Source organism: Leopardus geoffroyi, chromosome B4 (assembly GCF_018350155.1).
Source record: "Leopardus geoffroyi isolate Oge1 chromosome B4, O.geoffroyi_Oge1_pat1.0, whole genome shotgun sequence".
Classification (NCBI taxonomy): Eukaryota; Metazoa; Chordata; class Mammalia; order Carnivora; family Felidae; genus Leopardus; species Leopardus geoffroyi.
In genome coordinates, this window is record NC_059341.1 from 117,042,194 (window position 1) to 117,060,414 (window position 18,221).

The 18,221-nt window shown below is 37.5% G+C and overlaps 1 protein-coding gene across 4 annotated transcripts in view; it reads right to left on the bottom strand.

Annotated features, from left to right (window-relative positions):
* Positions 1 to 18,221, bottom strand: part of FGD6 (FYVE, RhoGEF and PH domain containing 6) — a 118,799-nt gene that overhangs the window by 48,981 nt on the left and 51,597 nt on the right. For 2 of the 4 annotated variants that reach the window (XM_045463346.1, XM_045463344.1), the window contains 5 exons: positions 17,365 to 17,432; positions 17,233 to 17,263; positions 5,061 to 5,212; positions 2,908 to 3,064; positions 850 to 937 (listed from right to left, as the gene is read on the bottom strand). In XM_045463346.1, coding sequence (XP_045319302.1) covers positions 850 to 937; positions 2,908 to 3,064; positions 5,061 to 5,212; positions 17,233 to 17,263; positions 17,365 to 17,432 — 496 coding nt within the window. Of the gene's footprint in view, positions 1 to 849; positions 938 to 2,907; positions 3,065 to 5,060; positions 5,213 to 17,232; positions 17,264 to 17,364; positions 17,445 to 18,221 lie in introns of all 4 variants that reach the window. The other 2 variants (XM_045463345.1, XM_045463347.1) reach the window with 2 other exon arrangements.

Here is an 18,221-nt window from a genome sequence, read left to right on the forward strand (position 1 = left end):
CAAGTACCTCAAAATCTATTTACATGAAATCACTACAGACTGAACTTAGAGTTGTGGTGGAATTTTGATATTTTTATCCATTTGACACAATTCTTAATGCACATAATATATGTATACTAAGTTGCTGCACATCCAATTATTTCACCAAATACTCCAGTGGACCTAGTAGAATGTGTCAGACACTAGACTTGGTGTGAGACTGTACTAGCTTTTCTGTGACACCAAACCACTTATCTCTATTATTACATCTATGTAAATAATACCGTGATATATGGATGGCTACGGTGAAGACTTGGAAGGGTCAAGGAATATAAAGCCCTGAGCACAGTGTATACCTTCATTCAAATCATAGACTCTTGGCTTCTTCTTCCCTTTTTTTTTTTTTTTTTTTTTAACAGTTATAGGAGTAAGCCAGATAGACATGGCCCTGTAATCTTGAAGCTTACAGTCTACTAGAAGATATAGATAATGACCATGAGAACAACAACATGATGATGATGACGATAAGGATACTACTATTATTAATAGCAGCCGATACTGGTTTAGAACTTAGTATGACCAAAGCACCATTCTAAGCACATAGCTCATTAATCAATCCTTACAACCCTCTGAGGTAAGTGACCAGGGCAACAAATATGTGTGAGTGACTCCCTAAACCTCATTCTTGAGCAGCTGGGAAAGGTCATTCTTGGGATTAATAATATTAATCAGGTAAAATGTCACAGGGATGTGGGGTTGGGATGGTATGATGTACATGTAAGAATAATGCCCACGCAGAGAATGCATGCAGGGATGATCAAAGAACTGATCAAAGAACTGGTTGGTTGGCAAACTGTCAGAGAAGCCTACCTGTCAGCAGCAGCCTGTACTGGGGGATCCTCTGAACTGGCTTGAGTAGGTAGTGCTTGAGGGCCAGGTTAGCACAGCGTGGGCTCATCTGAAAGGAAAAGGTATCCAAAGTCAACACAGGCATTCTTCTAAAAAGCATGGGACCCAGATTCAAGTGCCCAGGAAGCCAAACTTGAGGTGGTCATCAACTGTGGAAGGGGATTCATGGAAAAGCCTGCTGTAACTTAAGGCTCAGCTGTTATGCTAAGAGGGAAACCATAGCCCACTCAGCACCTAGCCCACCCTTTTCTGCAGGTAGGTCTCTGAAGTCACAGGCTCACTGCAATCATTTGTTCACAGCCCTCTCACAGACAGTGGTGGCTGCAGCCTGTGCTCTAGATCAATTAGAGAGCACAACACTCTGCAGCTGCCACTTAGCAGAGCCTCTGCCAGTGTTTTCACAAGCACAAACCCAACGAGCAAGAGAGAAATGCATGGCACTGAAGATAAGACGACAGAAATCAATCTACTGGGAACTGGATTCAAACAATAATCAGAGTCTATGGTCAATGTACTTACGATAACAACAAGTGGTAGTGGGGAGAATTGCAGAAGTTAAAGATGACCTGAAAAGTAGCCTAGCTATGTGTATCTTCTCTAATAAGCCCAATGGATGTAAAATTTCTTTCTCAGATGAATGGCTATAAAAGACAGCTCCCAAATCAGTGTATATAGAAACATTTGATTCCAGAGCCATTTTGATTTGATCAAAATGACAACTGATTCTGCCTTGAAAGCTCTTTTCCTAAGTAAGTACAACAGACACTTCAGCCCAACCCTGGGCCTCCCACCCATTCTCCAACACAGGAATTTACTGTGAGGTGGCATCAAAATGGCTGAGTGAAAATGTTCCTGCATCCTAAGATGCTCTGCACTTCTTCCCCAGCTCAGGTGGGTGGGGAAGAGTTTTTTAAGATTTGCTCAGATTGTTTCATCTTTTTCTAGATATGCACCTCTAGGGTCTGGTACACAGAATACTTAAAAAATTATAATGATATTGCATTTAAGAAAGCATCTACCATGCAAGCATCATTAACCAAGACAGTTAATTTTCCTGTCTTATGTTTTCTTTTGCTGCCAAGACAACAGAACAATTAATTCTCTGGACACTGATGAAACCCTGGGTCAATTATCAGTTGCCATAGCTACATAAATCACACTTCCTTTCTTAACAACATGAAGACATCAGGAGAGGAAAAGGAAAAAAAAACCCAGAAAAAAGACAACAAATGATTTTAAAGTTTAATTACATGTCTAACGTAAAAATAAGAAATCAGCAATATCATAATACCTCTAGAACCTTTCTAGTTTGCATGACTGGAATTTTTTTTTTAGTTTCAAAAGAGAGAAGTAAGTATTCAAACATATAATAATTCACATTTTATCCAAGACTGGGGGAAGGACTTAAACACAAAAGCTTTGGCTATAAAACGTTATTAATTTTTCCTAACTTTGACATTGAACCTGTGTCATTTATTTATCTAAAGGGAAACAAATTATATTTCCTACCCATCATTGTAGATGAGTTGTTAGAAGAAGAAAAGGAAAGGCTGAGTTAGAAATAAGAAATGTTTCTAAAATAGTCAAATTCATGGAGACAGTAGGTAGAATGGTGGTCACTGGGGGTGAGGGAGGGGAGGATAGGGAGTTGTTTTAGGTATAGTTTCAGTTTTGCAATGTAAGATGAAGAGTTCTAGAGATTGGTTGCAAAACAATATGAATGAACTTAACACTACTGAACTATACACTTAAAAATGGTTAAGATGGTTGTTTTATTTTGTGTGTATTTCCTCACAATTAAAAAAAAAGACCCATTAAAGTATTCTAACATGCAATAAAAGATTTTCAAAATTAAATCTGGTACATACTTTTTCATCTTTTAATTTGTTCAATCTCCTCTTTGATTCTGAAGGAATTAAATATCAGTATCTTTTTGTTTTCACCGATGACAAATTATTATAGCTTTAAAAACAACAAAAGAAGAAAAAAGGGTTCAACATTATATGGCAGCAAAAATACCTCAAATTCTCTAACAACAGCAGCAAATGCTGGGTTCTTCTTGCACTGCTCATCCAGCAAAGCTATATTCTTATCAAATTCTTTGATGTATGTGGAGTACATTTTTAGATATGGTCCCTTCTTTACAAAGATATCAGCAATTCTGTGTTGTTCAGTCCTAAGAAAAGAAATACACAAAAATATAAAAAGAGTCATTAGTGTATCCAAAACATATCTAATAAAGAGCAGAGTCCCAAGTCTAAGCCATCAGCTTCGCCTCTTTTCTCTTCTTGTAAGATATCTCCTATCTCCAAATGCCTACTCTTCACCATTCCCACTGCCGCCATCACATCTTGCCTGGACTTTGCCAGCCCTCTGACCGGTCCTCCTGCTTCTACCATCTCATCCTTCTGTGCAGCCTGAGAGTCTAAAAACAAATATTACTCATGTGACTTCCAATGGCCTCCTAGGGGACTTAGCAGAAAAACAAACTCCTCACCTTGGCTTACAAATTTGTAGCCTCATTGGTCCAGCTGCTGCCTACTTTTCTGACTCATTTCAGGCTTCTCTCCTTCTTTCACAGTACTCTCCAATCACACTGGTCTTCTTTATATTCCTTTGACATACAGAGTCAATCCCACTTTGCAAACTCTTACTAATGGCTTTGCATGCCTGGAAATATGGAGGAACCCTGGCTGGCTCCTTCTTTTTGTACAGATGTCACTTTTAAAGTGCTTTGCCTTTTCAGAGGGTCTTCTTGGCCATCCAGTCTTCACTTGCTAGCATGTCATCTTATTTTATATCTTTCTAGATCAGAAGTTGCTTTCATCTAATGTTTCTTGTCTATTTTTCTGGTTCTTCCCCCACTGAAACATCTACTTCATGAGAACAAGAGCCTCATCTGTTTTGTGCAATGTGATATTCCCACCATGCTTAGAGCCCTGACTAGCACACAGTAAGATACTCAAAACTTTGTTGAATGCAGAAATGAAGTATTGCAACAGCTGTTATTAAAAGCCAATGCAAAAATAAATGTTATTTCAGAAAGCATACTAAAACCAAAGACTATGTCTTAACTTGAAGACCCCAGAGAGAAAAATATTTTAATAAGTAGAAAATACCTTATCCAAGGATTAGAAGAGTTTTATGTCAGTAATAAGTGTAGCTTTTGCCATAATTACTGTTTTAGCTGTCCCTTTCATCAATTCAGTCTGTTTCTTAAATTAATACTTTAATGCAGAACATCTATAGATCTAAACTTGGGAAAACTTTTAGCACAAGCAAAAAATACATTTAAGCCTCTTTATAACGCTTGCACAAATATACATATCTGTTAAAGGCAATTCAGGGCAATTTTAAAGATAATTTTTATAAGAAGAATGACAAAGTATGTATAGGAAAACTCTGTGGAATCACATTTTATTTCTATCATGACCTTAAAAAATACCTTTCAGTGATTCCTCAGTTCTTAACCCTTTGTTATTTTACATTAGGGCTGCAGCTAGGAATTAATCACTTACCTAACATATTTTGCTAACATGCACAGGCATATTTCTAAAACAGGCAAGAGGTATTTTTCTGGGTTATATGTAAAATAAAGCTTACAGGGAAATTTTGAATGTTGTGCATAGCTTCAAAGATGTCACCAAAGTTTCTGCTTACTCTCTACAACCCAAGGAAGTACTTGACCTTTTGGTATTTTTTTCTACAGTCTACAATGATATCATATACATGTAAATTTTCTAAACCAAATAAACCTATTATTCCAGTGAATGGTCTCTTTTCCAAAATGCAAAGACAGATTCATGAAACTCCAGAAAAGATAATAAAGCATTTAAAAACATTTCAGTGTGAATATATCAACTAAACTCCCTCAATCTCAAAAACCTTGATTATCAGAGGTCTCCTACAGAAAGTTAAATTGGCTAAATATGGGTCCTTCTTGCTTTTGAGGCAACATTACCAAAGAATTTGAACAGTTTTAGAATTGAGCTCAGTGCATCAAGGTTGTGAATTTTGGCCATCTAAAATGACCAATCTACAGGTAACCACCAAGAAAATTTAATATATTGAAACAACTCAATGTAAGGAATACCACCTCTCTGTCACAAGCAGGGCCCTTGTGGCCTCATCTAAAATTGGAACTTAGGGAAAGCTGGTCAGTCCATTTATACCAGTTTGACATCCTTTCCTCCAGTTCCTTCAGGAGATCCCGGTTGAGCTCATACAGCTGAGGCAAGTAGTACAGGATCTGATTTAGGATCCGGTCCTCAATCACGGGTTTCCCAAGTTGCCTGGAAGCATGAGCCACTGCATCTCGGAAATCCTATTATAGTTCAAAGGAGGAAAAACAACATACACACACATATAATTTGATATAAAGCTTTTCACCCCAGTGATTCTCTTTTCTACAACAATATAGATCACAAACTGTATTTTCTGATGTGAAAGTGTTATGGCTTGGAGTGAACAATCAAGAAAGAATTCTTGTGGTGTCTCTGGTGCAAAAAGGGTGATTTTATTAAAGCACAGGGACAGGACCTGTAGGCAGAGAGAGCTGCACTGGGGCTATGAGGAGTGGTTGGTTTACTTTCAAGTAGGGATAGCAGTTCTCTAAGGAATTTGGAAGTAAGATTTCCAGTACCTTGAAAGGGTAGCTGTTGTGAGGAAAAGGTCATTTACTACTATTGTCTAGTAATACCTTAGTCATAAGACCCTTCATGAAGATGTATATCAGTGGGCCATATGCTTGGAGGATGACTGCTAACATATATCTTGGGGGGTGGGTAGAGATAAAGGGAGCTTCCAAAGGAATTTTTTTTTTAACGTTTATTTATTTGGGGGTGGGGGGGAGAGACAGAGAGAGAGAGAGAGAGAGAGAGAATCCTAAGCAGGCTCTGCATGGTCAGAGCAAAGCCCAAAGTGTGGAGCAGGATGAAGGGCCCGAACTCACAAACCCTGAGATCATGACCTGAGCCAGACTGAGTCACTCAGGCACCCGTCCAAAGGAATTTTTATCCCTTAAAAGAGACTTACAGGCACCTGGGTGGCTCAGTCGGTTAAGCTTCCGACTTTGGCTCAGGTCATGATCTCACAGTCTGTGAGTTCGAGCCCTGTATCGGGCTGTGTGCTGAAGCTCAGAGCCTGGAACCTACTTCAGATTTTGTCTGTGTCTCTGTCTCTCTCTCTCTCTCTGTCTCTCTCTCTCTCCCCCCCTCCCCCACTTGCACTCTGTCTCTCTCTCTCAAAAATAAATAAAATAAACATAAAAAAAAAAAAGAGAGAGAGACTTACAGGATCTTGGAGGTCAGGCTAATGTCAAACTAAGGCTGCCTTTTGTCCTTAGCAAAGTATTAACATTGAGGCAGTTGAATTCCTATAGGAAGGTCACTCTGACTGTCTCAAGGACTTGTCAATGGCTGTAAATATTAAGGAAATTTAATTTTTTTCCTTTGCCTTTGTTCTCCATATCATTTTCCATGTAGAATTACAAATTGAAAGTACGCACTTCCTCCTATCCTACTTAGCTAGACAGGAAAAAAAAAAACACAAAAACAAAAACAAAAACACCACAACAAAGTGGCTGGGGTAGATATTTGGTCTTAAAACAGTCTGTGTGAGATTTCTCTTACATCTTTTGGTCTGATCTTCAAACTCGGTAATTATATTAAAGGGTATCTGGAAACTGTATTGCCTTTAAACTTATTCCAATACTGCTATATGAACACAATCCATTCATTTTAGAAGTCCCCAAGAGATCTTAATTGATTTTATTCTGGAAAGTCCCTTTGTTCACTTTCAGTAATTATTTCCCAACAAGAGCATTCTAGGTAAGGCATGTGGAGGAGAATGGCACATTTTTAATAATCAGAGAATACTGGATCCAGTATTACTGTGTTTCCTTGGGCTAGCTGCATTTTCCTTGTCTGCTAAGTGGTTTCTGAGACTTTCACAATGCGCATCACTAGATAACACACTTAAAGCTTTTTGCAATGTGTTTGGCACACAGAATCAACAAAATATTTTAACCATGGACTCTTCTATCCCTCTAACCAACTTACCAATAAATTCATCAGGATTTAGATCTTTCACAAAACAAAAAATTTTCTCCTTACATTTTCTTTCCTGTCAACTTTTCCCTAGAAAATTATTTATATACCATGTTTTTAAGACAAGTCCACACCAACCTACCCTGTCATTCCAGTGGACTTGGAAAGGGTGGTGGTGTCTGGGATCCTATTTGTCTAGTTTCACACTATCTTGAGGTCCACCCTCTGGGGATAAGTAAAACAATAGTGGAATCTGTTCCACAGCCCTAAGGACTCAAAAACAAAGATTGTTCATTCTTAGAAACAATTTTTAGGTTTAATTAAAACCTTAAAGCAAAGCTTAGGCAAAACAGACTCTATACTAGGTTTCATCTTCCTTTACCTTTATTTCTAACTATTTTCCCTTCAGGGATTCACTGGGCAAATCAAATACATAAAAAAAAAATACCCATTTCTCCCCTGATCCCTTCAACCACTTGCCTCCTGTACATTAACCATAGGCATTTCTTATATTTCTTGTGAAAGACAAAAACCTTATATAAAATTTAAAAGTAATGAATGGATTCCTTGCCTAAAGGATGGTTATTTCAGACAACTCAAATCCTCCTGTGCTAAATCAGTGCTAATAAACCCTTCACTTCAGGCCTCAGGATCTGGGACTATACTTTATTGGCCCAACAGTCACAATGGCCCAAAGGAACCAAGTACTTAAACTAGTAACTAAAGAACTACTTTTACAGCTAATTACTGTAATATAAAGATGGGAGTTTGTAGCTCGCATAAACTCCAATTCAGAAAATCACACAAAACATCTCCAGAAACCAAATGGATATTGGCCAAATTCCACCTCCCAGCAGCTTGTTTCTATCAGCATTCACATTTACTAAGACAAAATAGACCTTTAAACTTAATGCTTTTGAAAGTCATTAGATTTTCCACCAGGCACAACAGAATATATTTACATGTCAGTCACAAATTATAACACAATTATAACAGTATTCAAAGCACAGTTAAACATCTTCCATAGTAGTCTTTTCTTTTTTTCTTTTTTCTTTTCTTTTTTTTTTTACCAGTTTAATAATTAATATAACTTAAATGCAAGAATTCCTTGTTCAGCAAAGCAATAAGCACTGCCCTTTCTTCTGGTAGAAGACATGATGAATATATTTGTCCCTTGGCAGCAACATGACTTTTATTTTCCAGTTGGAAGATACTTCCTCAGTCACAACAGTGACAGTAGCCGTTAGTGGCGCAGTAGCTTAAGGACCCTATTTGACACAGCTTTTGTCAGACTCTGCATTCCATATGTCTGCCACTATTGCCAAAAAGAAAACTTGCTTATTTAAGACACATTCAACAGAGACCAGCCAAATTCACACTGGGTTGACCAGTAAGATGGCAACCTCTAACTGGAGGTGTCTGTCACATACTAGGCAAAATGTCACTTTTTCCAGTACTACTGGATGATTGTAGGTAGCTCTGAACGAACTTGTGGCCCATACTGTCATTGGCAAAAGAGGACCATTTAATAGAGACTATAGGAATTTAGAGTTTCTATCCAGATATCTATTACAAATTATTCCTAGGACCCAGGAGGTTACATATTCTAAGCAAGCACTACCAGGGCCATCAACTTGTCTTCATCGTACCTTTTTGAAAGCAGAAAAGGGTACCCCTTACTCCAGGCCAATGCAACTCACACCAAAGACCCTACTTGCAACTCATGGCCTTTAATTATACACAGCAGCTCTGGCCCAAATCTCACCCCCTCACCTTTTGGGCCACCATCCCCTAAAAGCCATGTGCTATGGCCCCAGTGCCAGATGTAACTAATTCACACAAGAACTACACGCAGAATCTTTCACTTCTCAGCTCTTCATGAACCTCAACCATTTCCAGAACTGGTGCCACTAGAAGGAAGAAAACATCTTTTTTTTTTTTTTAAATAAAAAGGATGGTTACAACATATGTCTGGTTATTTTTCTAAATGTTAACAGCCAGGATAATTTGGGAAAGTGTGATGACACTTAGGAGCCAGAGGCAAAACTATTTTTGGGCAGAAGAATTTAAATTCTCCAACACCTCCTTGACTAAATCAGTGAGGATATAAGACCACACGACTGGCACTTCAAAAATTAGATCCAGAGTTTACTTTTCTACACTGGAAAATCTGGGTAATTAAAATGAAAGGGGTATGGGAACCAGGATAAAAAATTTTAGGCAGGCAATAGAGTTTATTGATACCGACTACACATACTTTGGTCTATTCTTCCAACATAAAACCGACCAAAAATTCTGTATGTAAAACTGAACCATCTAACAGTCTAGTTTCTGATTACAGTAACCAAATGCATGTTCAACTTGGCATTTTTAGAAATAGGCTCCTGAATTATAAAGCGTATCATATTATTAATAATTCCTAGAAAACTTACAAATGAGAACCAGATCAACTTTTAAAACACAGTGAATATAAACCACAATTTCTTTATCCATTCGTCAGTTGATGGACATTTAGGCTCTTTCCATAATTTGGCTATTGTTGAGAGTGCTGCTATAAACATTGGAGGTACAAGTGCCCCTATGCATCAGCACTCCTGTATCCCTTGGGTAAATTCCTAGCAGTGCTATTGCTGGTATATATACACAATGGAATACTACGTGGCAATGAGAAAGAATGAAATATGGCCTTTTGTAGCAACGTGGATGAAACTGGAGAGTGTTATGCTAAGTGAAATAAGTCATACAGAGAAAGACAGATACCACATGTTTTCACTCTTACGTGGATCATGAGAAACTTAACAGAAGTCCATGGAGGAGGGGAAGAAAAAAAAAAAAAAAAGAGGTTAGAGAGGGAGAGAGCCAAAGCATAAGAGACTCTTAAAAACTGAGAATAAACAGGGTTGATGGGGGGTGGGAGGGAGGGGAGTATGGGTGATGGGTATTGAGGAGGGCACCTTTTGGGATGAGCACTGGGTGTTGTATGGAAACCAATTTGACAATAAATTTCATATTGAAAATAAATAAATAAATAAATAAAGCCTTACATAAAATAAAAATAAATAAATAAAACAGTGAGTTCCTTTGAAGTATTAACATACTAGCCTTACAAGCTCTGATCACTTGGGCTAGACTTAAGCAAAAATCAATGCAAATAAAGTCAAGTATGAACATCTAAAGCAATGAAGCACAAAACAGATGGTCTTATTTTTAGGGTCAGGATTTACATCTCCAGTGCCAAAGAGAAGTAAGTGACTTAATGAAGCTGTCCTGACTGGGTGTCTTGACCTGAGGGTATGACTTAACCACTATGATGACACAGTGAATTACAAAAACTAAATGGACATATCGATAGACAGGGAACTCTGCAGGGCTCCCTGCCTTCAAAAAGGGCATTAAGAAATACTTCATATTAAGCCAAAGCAAAGCAGCTGGGAAGGTCAGAGAGCTTTGATAAATATGCAGAAAGAGTGTGAAACTATGAAGTAAATGTAGAAGGGGGAGGAAGTCCTAACATTAACAATTTGATTTTGTTTTTAAATTAAAATATTGACCAATGAAATGATTTCTCCCTCTCCCTATGATCAGACTGATCACAATCAGGTGATTGTGTATAATTATCAATGCACGCTATAAACTATATAAAACATGACTGAAATCAATCCTTTATCTCCAGTCTCTAACTCCCTTAACAACAAGTAATCATAATGTATCCTAAGTGAAAATATGTAGCTTCATTCTCATCTTCAAAAGATGGAAAACTAGAATTTCTCTGATTTCTTGGGCCACTGAAAGAATTCTGAAAACAAGCTAATATATCCAAAGATATACTACTACCCCCTATACAGCATGTAGAAATGTCAAGTTAATAATTTTTAATCCATTTCTGAACAACTGCCTAAGTTCAAGGTCTCAGACCAGAATTCAAAGTATGGTTTTGCCATTTAGCAGCGGGTTACTTTCGGCAATTAGTTTTCTTCATTTTAAAAAACAGAAATAACAAGTATTTGATAGGGTTGTTATGAGGATTAAAATAGACAATTTACATAACACAGCAGGTTTCAAGTCACACAGAGAGTGCTCAACAGAAGGTCATTTATTTAAGTAAAGGAGATTTGGTTAATTTAAGTGATCACATGAATATCATTTAAGGTCAACAAGTCCTGGAAGCTTGGAGACAGAATGCTGAATCAGAGGCATATAACCAGAAGCAAATACCAAACCAAAGTAAGGAAAACAAACACCTCAGCAGCAGGACAAAGGGGCTCTTAATGAACTTCATTCAGTGAAGGACAGTCCTAACAAGAAGGAAGCTGCTCAAAAAGTGAAGGTTTGGCAGCCATGTCAATAGACGCTAAAGGAGTATTCTTTACAACTAAGGAACAAATTAATGATAATTAAATCATTAACAAGACTCAAAAAACAGTCTGTATTCAGTAGAAAATGATGAAGTTAGGGGAGCCTGGGTGGCTCAACCGGGTAAGCATCCGACTCTTGACTTTGACTCAGGTCATGATCTTATGATTCATGAGTTTGAGCCCCAAACTGGGCTCTGTGCTGACAGCTGACAGCCTGCTTGGGATTCTGTCTCCCTCTCTCTCTGCTCCTCCCCTGCTTGTTCTCTCTCTCTCTCTCTCTCTCTCAAAATAAAAGAATAAAAAACAAAAGAAAAAAAAAAGAAAATGATGAAGTTATTTAAGATAGGAAAAACTGGAGGCTTCTATGAGAAAGCCTTCTATTCTTTCTATGATTCATTTAAAAAAAAATTTTTTTTTAACGTTTATTTATTTTTGAAACAGAGAGAGACAGAGCATGAATGGGGGAGGATCAGAGAGAGGGAGACACAGAATCTGAAACAGGCTCCAGGCTCTGAGGTGTCAGCACAGAGCCGGATGCGGGGCTCGAACTCACGGAGCGCGAGATCATGACCTGAGCCCAAGTCGGCCGCTTAACCGACTGAGCCACCCAGGCGCCCCTCTATGATTCATTTTTTAAAAAATAAAAGATACATTCTAGTTACTAACAGACATATGAATGTCCAAATAACTGCCTCTAACTCTATAGATTTTAATGAGAGTCCCTTAAATTTTCAAGGTAAGTGGGTCTCAACCTTAAGAAATCAGTGGAGCAAAGATGCTTCATTACTAGTACCATTTTATTACTTAATCAGCCCATCTTTGTCAAAAAAGACCTCAAAGTCTCTGATCATTCTCTTGTCAAAAAAAAAAAATGTTTTTAAGTCATGCTATTTGGGCATTCATAAAATAAATTTATAGCTGTTTATTAAAATAGTCTCCCATCAAAGGGAAAATAAAATAATAAAAACAAGGCAATTACTATTATTATTATTCCCATTTTCCAGAAGAAGAAACTAAGGCTTGACTAATTTGTCTAAGAGCACATAGCGGCAGGGGCAGAATTCTTAACCCCTAAAGAATTAGTCACACTCATGCATTCAACAAATGTTTACTAAAAGCCTTCCAATGAACAGGAATGATGGTTGGTACTGGAGAGATGATCCCTGCCCTCACCTAGCTTATATTTTAGTAGAGTAGACCAAAAATAAACAACTAAACAAACAAATACACAAATTATATTAAGCGTCAAGAAGAACACAAAAGGAAAGGTAAAGAGAAAAGGATAGTCAAGAAAGGTCTCTATGAGGAGGTCACATTAAGCCAAAACTGGAAGGATAAAGAAAAAACTAGCTATGAAGAAAATGAAGACCAAACGTTCTGGGAAACTGCATTAGAAAAAGCTGTGAGCAGGAATAACCTTAGCAATGAACTAAGAACTGGAAGGAGGACTGTATGGCCAGAACATGGTCAGTGAGTAAGAGAATGCCCCTCTCTTTCCCCAGCATCTCATCTTAGTAAGAGGCCAAATCACACAGCACCTTGTAGGCAGGGGGAACCATAATTTGATGATCCAGCAAGACAAAAGGAACACTGTTAATAATTACTATTAGTTATTAATAGACAATAGACAATAAACAGAATTGTCAAAAGCAGACTGGGACATAAAATCATCCTATTTACAAGCCTTGGTAAGTAACATGGACTTTATTCTTTTTAAAAAAAAATTTTTTTAATGTTTATTTATATCTGAGAGAGAGAGAGGGACAGAATGTGAGCAGGGAAGGGGCACAGAGAGAGGGAGACAGAACACAAAGCAGGCTCCAGGCTCTCAGCTGTCAGCACAGAGCCCGACGCAGGGCTCAAACATGTGAACTTTGAAATCATGACCTGAGCCAAAGTTGGATGCCCAACCGATGACTGAGCCACCCAGGAGCCCCGGACTTTATTCTTAATGCAATGGGAATCATTTAAAGGGTTTTAAGAAGGGGAGTGACATGTTCTAATATAGATTTTAATAAAATCACTCAAAATTTTGTAAGGAAAAAAGATTGTATAAGAAACAGGTTGGGAAACGGCTGAGAATGGAAACAGGAATGAGTATCTGTTAGGAGGCTGGAATGGTTGTCTGTCTGCGTAAGAGATGATATTCTGAACTAAGTTGGTGGCAGTAACAGAAACAGAATCAGTGGGTTTGCTGACGGGTTGGTTGGAGAAGTGGGTGAGAGAAAGAAAGAACAGATACTACTTTTCTGGCTTTTGCAGTCATAGGGATGGCACTACCATTTTGTAGTTATTTATTTTTTTTTAATGTTTGTTTATTTATTTTTAGAGAGAGAGAGAGTGTGTGTGCTATGTCAGCGCAGAGCCTGTTGCGGGGCTCGATCCCACGAATCATGAGACCATGACCTGAGCCGAAATCAAGAGTCGGACACTCAACCAACTGAGCCACCCAGACTCCCTGGCACTACCGTTTTGAAAAGGAAAATACTGGTATTGGGTATTGGCTGGGAGACACTGTGTACACTGGACCTTTAAAAATACCTAGTTTAAAGTCCAGGAGCTCATGGAAGATACTGCAGAGCATACATCATAAAAAAGATTAGTTGTAAAGTCTCGCCACTGCTGCTACAGGCCAAATTTTCCCCACAAACATCAGGCAGATGAATCAAAGGCCTCAATTGGATATTCCTTCCAATGTCATAATAGCTTGAGTGATAAAATTCTTTAGTTTACACTTTAGATTTTATAGTTAAGATATGAGCTGTATCACCTAGGTCAGCAAATTATAAACAAAGAAATGTCAGTAAACTACAGTAACATATTTAAATTTTAAAAATATTGGACATAGTGGACAGTGCAGATACTGAATATTTCTGTCATCTCAGAAAGATCTGTTAGTGCTATTCTAGAGTCTCTAATACAAAAAACTATTCATAGGAGGGGTGCCTGGCTGGCTCAGTCAGCAAAGCATGCGACTCTTGATCTTGGGGTTGTAAGTTCGAGTTCCATGCTGGATGCAGATAATACTTAAAAATATAAAATCTTTAAAGAAAATTATTCACAAGAAATCATGTATAACTGAAACAGCAGAATAGCTTCCCCCAAGCCACTTGGATACCTGGTTCATTTCCAAAAAAGTATCCACTGGATTATCTAAAGCCTATTATTTAGGTATTGTAAAGCAGTCATATTCTAGGGCATAACACAGACATTGACTCATTTATATGAAATCAGACAGTAAGTAGTGCTCAGGATTGAAACTATCCATGTTTTACCTTTGTGGGGCACTTTTGGTAGAGGGGTAAATATGAGCTTTAACAGTGTGGTGGGGGTGGTGAAATGAAACAAGACTCTTGACTTCAACCACATTATGCTGGTAACAATCCTCTCCTAATAACGGCTCTCACCTGGTTAACGCTTTGTTGTTAAAATTCCCATTAGAGCTGGGCTCTGCTGAGTTAACATTTACACATACCAGATAGGACGTTAACAAGAGGTAGGCAGATGATCTACTCTTACCCATGCATTAAAGGCTTAGGAGGTTTTGAAAATGTACAAGCCAAGGTGGGCTTTGGATGATTCACTGCTCAACACCAGCTGGGGAAGAGGCCAAGGCCATCTATGAGATCTATCAGATCTGAGATGATATGGGAAATCCTTTGGTCTGACTGTCCATTTTTACAGTGTTTATGATTTGTTCCAAAAGTATAGAGATAAGAACAAGATACATTGTTTTAGGTAATCAAATAAAGAAACTAATGAAGCTCTTAATTTGTTCTCTACCTACTGGAATCAGAACTTCATTACAATGAAATTTTAGGACAGAGGAAAAAAGGCATTTGGAAGGGACAGAATTATAAAAAGATGAAAATAGCGGGTAATGAAAGTCAATCTAAGCACCTACGTACACTGTGCAAAATAAAAGGCTCTTTCACATACTTTATTCCACTGATTCCTCACAACCAGAGAGAGTGATATTTGTATCTTACAAATAAGGAAAGTTAGGCCCAAAGGGTAGACTACTTTCTGATATTCATATAGCTGTTAAAAAACAGAATCTACATAGGCAGAATAGATGCTGATATTTTTGCCAATATTCTCAAAGTGTGGTCCTTTTTATTATTATTGGTCTGCAAAGATATTAGTTAGAAGCATAAATAAGGGATTGGAAACTTTTATGTCACTTTGACATGGCCATGACATTTGTATTGTATTTTTAAAACTTCTGATCCAACACGGATTGGAAATATTTTAAATCCAGTCTCTCACCACATTATGAGAAGCACTAAGCTAGACTATAGGCACTATGAGGGCAGGGACTCTGTTGTTCATCATGGAATCTTCAACATGTGTTCCATGCAAGATTTGTTGAAATAGTGCACTGAATTTCCAACTCCAGTTTTTCTGACTCCATAGCATTTTTTTTTTTTTTTTTTTTTTTGCCTCCATGAGCTTACCAATTAAATTGCAGATGCTGCAAATTTCCTTAGAGTGGTCTAATTCTGTTTAGACGTGTCTATCAGAAAATATGTCAAATAGGTACAATTTGTTTGTCCTACAGATATGTTAAGCTTTCCAGAAAAAGGAGTTTAGCTTTTTCCCTTTTCCCTCTGCAATGGTTTAAACAATACAGAGGTTCAGTAAAAACTGGAATTCATTCAGTTCAAAATGGAGTTTATTTTGAGAAGTTATTTATTCATCCTGCTGTTACATATTTGAATTTTTTTTAATGTTTATATTACGCATTTGAAATGGCAATATACTTCAAACTCAATAAATTTATTTGGGTGACCAAATGCCGTGCTATAATTTTTAAAAAGTGAATTACAAAGAGAACTAAGCAATACAGTCAAGATTTATATAAGAAACTATTCACAAGACAGTAATTTCTCAAAACAAATCAGTAATGTTAAGAATTGTTTTAGAAAAGGTTTCCAAAACTGGAGATTCTTCACACAGGATTTAGAGCTCCAGGTTTCTGTTGTACCAAGCACAGAGCACAGAGAATCATTTAGTGAATGTGAATCAGGCTTAAATGCACCCTACTTTTCATGTTCACATGTATCTTTTAAGTGGAAAACTGAAAATAATGATACTTTTAGAGATATTAATGGGTGTCAACCTACCATTTCTCAGTAATTAAGATGAAGATGATGTTAATAATTATACCATCTAAGTAAATTTTTACTTCAGTTGCTTTCTTCATTGTTTCCTCTACCTTAACCCTCTTTTGTTAAGTCTTAATAACTTGCCAAAATATAATTCAAATAAGGTAGGATTAAAAGCGCTTTCACTGCTAATGCATAATGAAACTTGTAAAAACTTGCAGGTGCAAAAGAGTGCATGAGAAAAATGAATATGCTGTCAGACACATTCTAATTGTTTCCCAACAGGTTTGTTCAAGTTGACAATTATAAAAATGGAATACAAAACTTTAAAAAGTTAGTTATAAAAAGGTCTATTTTAAGAGTCTATTTCTGGGAGCTTATTCAGATAGAAGGAGAATGGTTTTGAACACTGAGCATGACATTCTTTATACATTGCTAGTGCAAAGTTCTCCTTATAGACATCTTCTGCAAATGCCCAAGAAGAAATACTCTAAAAACTGTTATGAAGACAGAAAGTTTAAAGACTTTGGAAATATGGATATAAAGGCCCTGGGGCACTTGGGTGGCTCAGTCAGTTGCGCATCTGACTTCGGCTCAGGTCATGATCTCATGGTTCGTGGGTTCAAGCCCCGCATTGGGCTCTTATGCTGAATGTGAATATCTATATTCACATATATGTATGAATTTAAAAATGTAACCATATATTAGGAAGCACATATATACATACACACATTAACTTAAGTATATTTAAGTTATGCTGAAAATTTTTTGACATAGGGAAAGACGCAAAAGAGGATAGTCTCAGACTCTAAGAAAATATTTGCAGATACTTACAATATGTAAAAGTTTTAACACATCCACAAACCTGTAAAAAAAAACAAAAACAAAAACAATAAAAGAAATGTTTTCAATGAACCAGTAGGGAAACAAATGGTCATTTGAATTATAAACTGAATGAATACCTACACTTTCTCTGAGCTCATAATCTCCTTGGCAATATGATGGACTTTACTTTTCATTCCAGTATCTTCATCCTGTGGATAAGACTACATTAAGAAAGCATAAACTCATAAAAGGATAATGAAGATTGGGTTTGAGCTGGTCAGATGTAAATCCAAGCTCTGATACTTATAGGTTTCTGATTAGAACACATTTCATACTGCATAACATCTCAAATGGCAAATGTGGAGCATGAGATGTGATTATTAAAACATAATACAGGAAGCGCTGAGAGCTATCGGTGATCCTCACTGTCACCAGCACAGGACTGATGGGACTGCCCTGGGGAGCCTGAGTCCTGGTGCAGCACAAATGCCAACGGTTCAAAACTGACAAGTCATATTCTGCAGGAGAAATGACCCTTACAGATATCACATAAACATGAGTTCTTCCCAATATGTAACCTAGGAATTTTTCTACTACCCTGAATTTCTCTTCAACATCTGCTGGTAATCACGGCATCTCCTCACAAACATTCATTGCTAAACATATACCCAGACATATCTCCCCTCCACTCCCTTCAAGATTTAACAAATCGCAAACATTCTGCAATATCTGGTTTAAATCTATGAAACAAATGGTTATATAACATTAAAGTTCCACTCCTCCTCCAAGAGTAAATACTAATCCTGCAGTGTGCATTTGTCCCTTCCGTGTTTTCATTTTAGTACAGAAGAACTTAAATACAACAGAAAAAAATCCTGGGGCACCTGGGTGGCTCAGTCAGTTAAGCGCCCAACTCCGGCTCAGGTCATGATCTCGTACTTTGTGGGTTCGCGCCCTGCATCGGGCTCTGTGCTGACAGCTCGGAACCTGGAGCCAGT